Source organism: Henckelia pumila, chromosome 2 (genome assembly GCF_033568475.1).
Source record: "Henckelia pumila isolate YLH828 chromosome 2, ASM3356847v2, whole genome shotgun sequence".
NCBI classification, from domain to species: domain Eukaryota; kingdom Viridiplantae; phylum Streptophyta; class Magnoliopsida; order Lamiales; family Gesneriaceae; genus Henckelia; species Henckelia pumila.
The window spans coordinates 181,140,989-181,151,195 of NC_133121.1; the positions used below are offsets into that span (position 1 = coordinate 181,140,989).

General features: G+C 34.0%; 2 protein-coding genes across 2 annotated transcripts; one reads left to right on the forward strand and one right to left on the reverse strand.

The window, feature by feature from the left end:
* Positions 1–2,025: 2,025 nt before the first annotated feature.
* On the forward strand, positions 2,026–6,803 carry LOC140879684 (isopentenyl phosphate kinase). Its single transcript, XM_073283519.1, has 12 exons — positions 2,026–2,167; positions 2,265–2,483; positions 2,973–3,070; positions 3,794–3,836; positions 4,790–4,851; positions 4,956–5,012; positions 5,390–5,425; positions 5,499–5,576; positions 5,864–5,930; positions 6,005–6,067; positions 6,285–6,388; positions 6,458–6,803. Exons 1-12 carry the CDS (start codon positions 2,077–2,079, stop codon positions 6,551–6,553), a joined length of 1,014 nt encoding a protein of 337 aa, XP_073139620.1. The 5' UTR covers positions 2,026–2,076; the 3' UTR covers positions 6,554–6,803.
* An 853-nt stretch (positions 6,804–7,656) lies between these two features.
* On the reverse strand, positions 7,657–9,407 carry LOC140881256 (eukaryotic translation initiation factor 5A-4). Its single transcript, XM_073286419.1, has 5 exons — positions 9,177–9,407; positions 8,532–8,654; positions 8,371–8,427; positions 8,164–8,238; positions 7,657–8,062 (listed from the first exon to the last, which is right to left on the reverse strand). The coding sequence occupies exons 1-5, from the start codon at positions 9,297–9,299 to the stop codon at positions 7,961–7,963; spliced, it is 480 nt and encodes a 159-aa protein (XP_073142520.1). The 5' UTR covers positions 9,300–9,407; the 3' UTR covers positions 7,657–7,960.
* Between the last annotated feature and the right edge of the window lie 800 nt (positions 9,408–10,207).

The window sequence follows — 10,207 nt, forward strand, 5'->3', positions numbered from 1 at the left end:
GAAAAAAATGAAATAGTCAGATATAAAGCTAGACTTGTTGCACAAGGTTTTTCTCAAAGGCCTGAAATTGATTATGAATAAACGTATTCTCCTGTTATGGATGCAATTACGTTTTGATATTTGATTAGTTTGGCAGTGTCTGAAAATTTGGAAATGTGTCTTATGGATGTTGTTACAGCTTACTTATACGGATCACTTGATAGTGATATATACATGAAAATCCTGAAGGATTTAAGATGCCTGAAGCACAAAGTTCAAAACCCAGATAATTTTATTATGTAAAATTGCAAAGATCATTATATGGGTTAAAGCAATCCGGCCGAATGTGGTATAATCGGCTAAGTGAGCACTTGATGAAAAATGGATATGTAAATGATCCAATATGCCCTTGTGTTTTCATCAAGAAAACAACATCCGGATGTGTAATTATTGCCTTAAACGTTTTAATATGGATAAATCAAATCCATTAAGTACTCCAATGGTTGTAAGATCATTAAACATAGAAAATGATCCATTCCGTCCATGTGAAGATGATGAAGTTATTCTTGGTCCAGAAGTACCATATCTAAGTTCCATTGGTGCCCTTATGTACCTTGCAAATTGCACTAGACCTGATATATCTTTTGCTGTAAATTTATTGGCAAGATTCAGTTCATATCCAACAAAGAGACACTGGAACGGAATTAAACATATATTCCGTTATCTACGAGGAACGACAGATTTGGGACTTTTGTACTCAAAAGACACCAATCAAAGTATCATTGGTTATGCTGATGCTGGATATTTATCTGATCCACATAAGGCACGTTCCCAAACCGGATATGTATTTACTCGTGAAGGCACCGCAATTTCTTGGTGTTCACAGAAACAAACACTCGTAATAACTTCATCAAATCACGCCGAGATTATTGCATTACATGAAGCAAGTCGTGAATGTGTATGGTTAAAGTCAATGACCAAACATATTCAAATATCGTGTGGATTGACAGTAGGCAAGAAGCCTGTGACACTATAATGCTGCATGTATTGCTCAAATGAAAGAAGGATACATCAAAAGTGACAGAACCAAACATATCCCCCTAAAATTCTTTGCCTACACTCAAGAGCTTGAGAAGAATAAAGATATTGATATCTGTTACATTTAATCAAGTGAGAACTCATCAGATCTTTTCACAAAGGCACTTCCCACGACGATATTCAGAAAGCATATATACAACATTGGGATGCACAATCTACGGAATATGTGAAGAATCACTCATGTTAACATGAGGGGGTCCTTACTATGGTTTTTATCCCACTAGGTTTTTCTTAGTAAGGTTTTTAACGAGGCAGTATAAAACACGTAATGAAGACAATCATCATATCACGATCATCATCACAAGGGGGAGTGTTGAAAAATATATTATTATTATTATGTTGAATATTGAATATTGAATGTTGAATGTTGAATATTGAGTTGTAAAATGTGGAAAATTAGTGTGTGATGATGTAGATGATGATGTATTAATTTTTGGACTAATCTCAAATGTGGATCTATAAATAGGTCTTCATTTGTGATGAAAAATACAATTGAGTTGAGAGAAAAATATTATAAAGTATAGAGTTTGATATATTTTGAGTTTTGGAGTTTTTACTTTTTACCATAAATTTTTACTTTTTCACAACAATGATAACTGAACTTCGATTATATTACCTGAAGTTACGTTTGGATTAAAATATTTGAAATCCATGATTTTGATTTAATATTTTGTTAAATAATTTAACAATTCATCTCCCACTTATTTATACAGTAATTATTCACCATGCTCTCCATTTATTAGAAGAAGATAAAAAATAATTTTTTTTTAGTATTGAGAATAAGAGTATTAAGATACAAAATATATATTTGATTATTTATATATTTTTAAAGCAATATAAAATTTATTAATATTTTTTAATAAATGAAATTTTTTTAACAAAAATAAAAATTTATACTTTCTGACTCTCACTAAAAATAAATTATAATCATAATAAAATGTTATTTTTAAGTTCCAAAAACTACCACACTTCAACAGTAACAAGCACTTCCGAATTCAGATGGAGCGCCACCACAAATCCTCCGGCGGAGGCGGCACCGGCACCGGCACCGCCGCTGTCACCCAACGCGTCAGTTGTATTGTCAAACTCGGTGAGTACGAAATATGATTTCCTTGCTTACATTTTATCGATTGGGTTGGTTAATCTGTTCATTTAATTGATTAAGTGCTTGTGTTTGTGTTCTTCAGGAGGTGCCGCGATTACCTGCAAAAATGAATTGGAGACGATACATGAGGAGAATCTGAAAGTAGTTTCGTCACAGCTTCGGCAGGCAATGATTTTTGGACCTTGCCGTGGAATGGATTGGAGCAGGAGGCCTGGATCCTCCGATATGCCAAATGTTGTTGATGATTTTGATGATCACTCGGTGGTGGAGTCCAAGAAATTTGTTGTAGTTCACGGTGCAGGTTGACATTTAGTTTGATTTGCTGTTGCCACTAGTTAGTTTCCTTTGGATTTTGTCTCCGATAGAATTTACCATTCTTTTGATTTTCTTTTATTATTATCAGTGCATCAAAAGAGTCAGAACACTCCTATAGCTTGTGAAAAATATTTGAGGGTCACAAGAGAGCACTAAAAATATCTTAAGAATGAGTTCTTTCGAATCATATGCTAAGTTTCTAGTAAATTGTTGGAAATAGCTATTATATTTGCTTCTGCAATTTGTCAATGTTTTTGGGGGCACTGAACAAATTCATTTGGAGATCAAATGTCATGTTTCCTTGCTTTGTTGCTTTTAAACTTCCCAACGTTCTTTCCACGTCGGGGCGGTTACCCTTTAACTAAGTGGGAGAGTATATCAGAGAATATATTTAGTTATTCTTTGCTGCACAGCTGGACCTGTAACTGGTAGTGTCTTAGAAATTTTTGAACAGAGCCTCACATATTAGCTTCAGGTTCTTTTGGTCACTTTCAAGCAAGCAAATCAGGTGTCCATAAGGGTGGATTGAGCAAACCTATTGTCAAGTCTGGCTTTGTAGCCACACGTATATCAGTAAGACTTTAAGACTTGAATTGTTTGACTTTGTTTTGCTTGTGCCATACCTCGTCTTGATTTGGTTTTGTTTCCAGTAGTCTCTAAAAGATAATCGTCAAAATGTGAGATTGACCTATTTCATGATAATCACCAAAATGTGAGATTGACCTATTTCATTTTCTTTACAGTGCATTCGGATGTCAGGTCCAAACGTGTCTCTTTAGTTTTATATATCGTTGTTTCTCTCAGTTCTGTAGAATTAGCCCTAAGCCCTCCAATGATAACAGTTTTTGTTGTATTCTAATAAGACATGGTAGGACATGGCTAGCTTAATCATATTCTGAATAAGTGGTCAGCCAGATCCAGAGGCATTTTGATTTATTTGAATGGATGGTTTCATTTTGGAGAGAGGTTTAAGAAATTATAGAAATGGCTCTAACGGTAATTTTAAAGAACACTATGCCTTTGTAGTCATGAATATTCTCTCTTTATTTATTATAAGATTGCAACTTTGTTCGCTTTTGTGGATATTTAACTGTTTTTTCTTGGAAGGCATTTTTGTGGTTGGGAGTTGGGACTCTAAAAAATCAATAATCAAAATTTAAATAATATGATGTATTTTGGTCTGAATTTGTTTGTTTGGCAAGTAAAATTACTGTATGTTACCAAACAATTGATTTTATAAGGTGTGATTTCTGGTTGTCCATTGACTGTTACTTTGGTCCGTTTTGAATAACTCAGGTTACTTCCCTCAATCTTGAAATTGTTCGAGCGCTTGCAAAAGGTATGTGACCTTCATGTTTCATATAACTATCCAATTATTTTGTTCGTGAGCATTTTCTTAGGCCTTGTATCCGATGCAGCTATTTTTCATCTGTTATTGCCTATGAAATGGGATATTTAATAGATTTGCCATTTTCACGCTCTTATTTGTGGTTAAATTTTCAGGTATACACCTGTTTTCACCTTCTGTTATTGTTTTATCTTGAATTTGTTTCCTGTTTTGGCACTAACAATTTCGTAGGCTGATAGACAAAGCTTGCAATGTCCTGGAACTTCATGGCTGTAAATACACCTACTTATTGCTCTCCGCTATGTTGTTGTTCTCTAGCAATTATTTTGCATTCTTGATATGTTATTTTCATCAAAGTTATGTTGGGTTTTAATTTCTGTGATTATGATTTATGGGAGGGGTTTGACTCATAGATTTCGGATGATATTGATGTTGGGTGTATTTAATCCATTAAATTACTATAATAACAAAAATTGATAGGAAGCAAATATGAAATTCTTGCTTATCAAAATCGTCCAAACACCTGAAATGGCTTGACTTGAAATCCTTGATTAAATCCAAAAGCATCCCAAGAATATCTTCAATTTCATAACTGCTCAAATTCATGAATTGTTAAACCGGTTCAGGAATAAATAATTTGATCATTAAATCAGCTGATATCAAGTTTCTCAACATTTAATCCTTTAAATAGGTTTTATTAAATTGCCTAACATTATCTTTTTTCTCTTAAAAAAAAAAACTTGCTGGACATTTTTTTTAAGGTTAACTGTCAGAATGATTCAGTTAGTATGGATTACAAGTTTCGCTCTATATCAATTTTCTAAATATTATACAATCGTGTAGGCGTGTTGCCCCACCCTTGGCAGATTGATTCTCCAGCCAACTTATTTGAAGTCATTTGAGTCTTTAATTTTTGTTTGACATAATTATCATGTCTCTTACAGAGGGTATTCCTTCTATTGGAATGTCTCCATTTTCATGTGGCTGGTCAACTTGTGAAAGAAATGTCAGTAAACATCCAGAGACTCCATTCTATCACTTTCATGCAATTATTTGTTACTTTTAGGTATATATATTAAATCTGAGAGAATTCAACCTATGCTTTCACAGTTAGCTGATGCTGATACATCCACAGTGGATGGAGCTATTGATGCTGGATTTATACCTGTAAGTTTGAATACCCGAAGCACCTGAACAATATGTGGTTGAAATAATGGAAAGTTTCCAATTTCATGTATACCACTTGATGACATGCTTCAAAGTTCAAACTACGTCACCTCTATATTTTCCATTATATTTTTATTCCCGCGTTGTGCCCATGAAATCTTGTTTTGCTTTGGTGCCAAGACTAAATAATCTATTGTTGCCCAAGGGAAATGATCAGGAATATCAAGATTTTTGTTTTTTGTGTTCAGTACTGCATTATTTCATGGCTCATCACATTTATGGCTTGACTAAGGCTTAAAAAATTAATTTTTGCACATCTATTATTGGCTTTTGGTTCAATAAAATCTGTAAATGATATTTTTTTCTTCAAATTGCAGGTTCTGCATGGAGATGCCGTACTGGATAGCTCACTGGTTTGATATTTCTGTCTAAAGTCGTCCTTTTCTAGGAGTTGGCATATCCTGATTGAAATCAAATATTTTTCAGGGTTGCACTATACTTAGTGGAGATGTGATCATTCGTCATCTGGCAGAACAACTACAACCTGACTATGTTGTTTTCCTCGTATCCGTTACTAGTTGATTTTCTCAGGCTTCTCTTTAGCCCACATCATAGAAATATATGAACTAATTGAATAAATGATCTTTTGAAAAGAAAATAATTAATCAGGTAGAACTTTTACTTACAGGCTGAAGCTTAGCTTTTCTTGATTTATATTTGGAGGCTGGCTGTGCAATACTTGCACACACCCATTCTAAATCAATTATGTTTTGCAAATATTCAAGTCTTTGATATTTTATAATGTTTTGCTTACATGAGAACGTGCAAGTCCTATACAATGCTTGCCATAGACAGATGTTTTTGGTGTATACGATCGCCCCCCAATGGATCCTGAGGCTGTGCTGCTTAGGGAAATTGGTGAGTCCTGACAGCTCTGAATAGCAACTGATCATGCACAGAATATGTTTTCTGATGATGGGTTTGTTTCGCAGCTGTGCGTGAAGATGGGAGCTGGTCTGTCGTAAAACCTAAGTCAGAAGACACGAGCAGGCAAGGTTGGTAAAAAAACCATTACACCCCTTAAACCCACGAGCTTCTCTTCTTGTCTGAGACCTATGAGAGTTCTTCATTTGTGTATAGTTCTCAAATGAGAGGTGTAAAGTTCCCAAATTTTCCTTCATTCACATCTGAGCTCTAACTGTGTTCCATACTTTGATACTTTCTTGTTTTAAATTTGGTCGAGTTCTTATTCTCTGCAACTAAATTGAACAGTTGAGATAACCGTAGCAGCTCATGACACAACCGGTGGAATGGTCACCAAAATATCTGAAGCCGCGATGATTGCTAAGTTGGGAATTGATGTCTACATTGTGAAGGTGAGGTTTGATTCCGAGTAATATTTCAACACAAGGAATGCGGGTGTGCTAATCGTTACATGGGTTCAGGCTGCTACTGAGCACTCCTTGAGAGCTCTACAAGGCGTACTGAGAGAAAATATACCTGATGACTGGCTCGGAACCGTCATCCGGTATGCCAGATAGAACCCGAACTTCACTGATTGAAGAGAGGTGATAACTTGGATCTTCAAGTTTAATTTTTTCTACACTTAAATTATCTGGCAGTGAAACTCGATTGAATTATAATGTTTCAGTATCTTCCTATTATTAATGTTATAAATTGTGAAATCCATTTTGTATCACTTTTGATTTCATGTTTTTTTTATCTTTAGAATCAGTTGTATACGCGACCAAAGGCTTGGCCCTAACAGTGGTAAAAGTCATGATTTGAACCTTCTAATTCATTTTATGCATTCTTATTCTCTCTTTCTCTCAAACTCCACCTTGAATGTTTAATAAGTTTCTTTACATTAATGCTTGATACGGGGAAGTATGCACTTCACAGATTTTAAATGCATTTTTTGATCAGTCATCATCCATACCATCTACGCTACTTTTTTTTTTTTTTCCCTTCATATTATTATTGATTAGTGAACGACCAAAAATACTTCAACAATAAAAATTACCATAAAAAACTATTTTACATCCAATAATGATTACAACTTCCTACACTCTCCTTACATTGCCAAATTCTCAAGTTTTTCAACATAAAAAAAAACTATTCTGAAATCGTGAGACGAGTTAATTTTGTGAAATAGATATCTACTAAATCTAATTAAAAAAAAAATAATTTTTAGGCAAAAAATATTACGAACCAATATATGGTTCAAATTGATTAAGAAAATACAAATTGAGATAAAACTAATCAGTATTTATTTTTGTTTAATCAAAAAATCGGAAAAAATATCAGTGAGACCGTATTTTTCTTTTCAGTATACTTGTTATTACCGACTTTTCATGATTAACAATCATTGACAAAAATTAAGAAGATTGAAATTATGCACCAGCATGACAAAGTTCAAAAAAGCTCAAGACATAAATAGTAAAACTAATTGTATTTAAAACTATGGATTCTTTAAAATCAATCTCTCTTGCAAATGAAATAAACATGCTCAAGTTTTTAAAGCACGGAGATTGAATATGCTTAATTTTTAAACAGTGTGTAAAACACCACTAATTTTAAGTGTGAGGAGTTTATGATTTTGTATGCTATTTTATGAAGGTTAATCTAATGTGTAAAAACCCACTGACCCAAAATATTATTATTGAAAGCTCATGAATAATACAAAACACCATATGTTTATATAACAACAGATAACAAGTTCACAAATCAGATTCACCCTCAGACCATAAAACACAAGATGAGATTCAGAAGTGAAAAAAACACTGACAAGAAAGAAAAGTGGAGGGCTAAACCATCAACAGTTCGGTATCCGATCCCGAACGGAACAGTCCATAGTCCTCCCATCTCCTTGACTATTTCTATAAATATTATACTTATCTCATCTGAACTTAAAACCATCACTCCAACCTCCATCAAGAGAAAAACGATCACTTCGGTCCGATATCCTTGAGAGCATTGATCTGCTCCTCTCCCATTGCAGACATAACACTCACAACCAGGTCCTTTCCCTCAGCAAACCCATCCTTGATCTGTACAAAAATTTTATCAGAAAGCGGAGGTCGTTCGTTAACATTTAATTGATGATTAAAACCATCAATTAGTATCCGATGAAAAGGTTGAAACAACTAACCTGAGCAAGCAGGTTATCATCGGATGGAAGCCGCAAGTCATCTTTAGTGTTGCCATTCTCAGTAAGCAAACTCACCTGCATAATTACATCACTCAACTTTAGACCGCGTGATGTAAGCTAAAAATAAAAAACTTTTGAGTTCGCTACGATTTGGCTTGTAGATCTAAGTCTATAGAAACATTGAGTTTAAATGAGTTAAGGCCGTACAAATCCATCCTCGGAGATATCAATAAGCTGATAGTCGGTGCGATTGACGTGTGGCACCTGTAATTCAATGAAAACTACAGTGATTCTCGTTCCACAGAATCAATTACAAAAAAGAACATTTAACACGCGATAAAAAGGAGGACAAAGAAACCAATGCATACATCGCAGTTGTGGGAAGAAGGGACAATATCTTCAAGCTTCTTTGAAGTGAAAATGTCTATTGCGACAAAGTGACATTTCGCATGTCCGTGCTTCCCGGTTTTGGAAGTTGAAACTTCGACAACCTGTTACAAATACAATCAAGACCGAATCCACGTGTTTAAATGAAAAGGGCATGAATCAATACTTCCATACAAATTAAAGAGTTCAAACTTCGACAACCTGTTACAATCAAGATCGATTCCACGCGTTTAAATGAAAAAGGGCATGAATCAATACTTTCATACAAACAAAAGCATCATTCACTGAATAAATTTTCCAATAACAATCAAACAGCAAATTACACAGAATATCCGGCAATTTCAAAAACTCAAAACAGTAACACATATCATCAGGGTGCAACACAGAAACATCAGTAAAATCAATCAAACAAAAGAAACATTTGATAACAAAATACAAGCATTCAATCTCAGAAAAGAACATAACTAAACGTAGAACAAAGATTAAACATTAACAAAACCGTACCTTAAGTACCCAGATCTCAATTAAATCAGAACATGAACAAGAAAACAAACACGATCAACGATTGATATGAGAAAGAAACAAAGCCTCGCGCATAAATTAAAAAAAAAATCCAAACACCGAACCTTGCAAGGGCGGCCTTTGATGACAATGTAACCGTTCTTACGAATGGTTCCGGCCTGCTGCGGGTAGGTTTTGGAAGCGCCGGCGTCGGCCTTGGACTCGAAATGATGCTCCTCGTCCGACATTCTCGGCGGCGATTCTGGGAAGAGTTCGTTGGCAAATTGTAGAGAAACGAGAGCAAATTCGAATAGGGTTTTTGCTGATACTGGAAACTGCGATACTGATTCTCGGCCGTCGATTGTTTGTGATCAACACGTTGACGCCCTTGATCGTGACGGTTGCTTCAAAACGACGCTGTTCGAGGAATATGCTCTTTTATTTTGAACAAATTATAGTTTTTAAGTTTATTACTTTACTTTACTTTGTTCCAGAAATTATGGTTTCGTTTGGATTTGGTAGACATTTTTAAAAAAAACATTTTTCACCTTGGTAACTGAAAAGCACTTAAAAAAAATGTTTTATTGGCTTGCTTTTGAAATCAAACGGGGCCATATAATTTTGGTCATGTTCCTTTAGCACTTGACTTTTTTTTTTTGTTTTCTATATCGTCAAATTCTTTTTTTTTTTTTCTGGTGTACTTTCACGTCTAAAAAGAATAAAATTATCAAAAAAAAAAACAAGAAGAAGAATGTTATTCTGAAAAAGAAATTTGGTAATATGAATGACGAAAATCGCAAACATTTAAAATTCAAATGTAGATAAGCCGTTGTTGACAATTTTTATTTTTTTATATTGTCAAATTTCAATCTTATTCTGGTATACTTATTTTTTTTTTTTGGAATTTTAACCTTTTTTGTGATAGTGTTGATGTGACTCGGCATCATAGGCGATGTGTTGGAAATAGAATTAAATTACCAAAATAATAATAATAATAATATAAATAAAAAAATAAAAAAAAAACTAAAATTTGATTATATAGATTACGAAAATAGCGAACATTCAAATGTACAGATCCAGAATTTCAGTTTCTCCTGTTTCTTCTTGATTTTATTGAATGATTTGATTTAGTATTTAATTTATTTAATATAATATT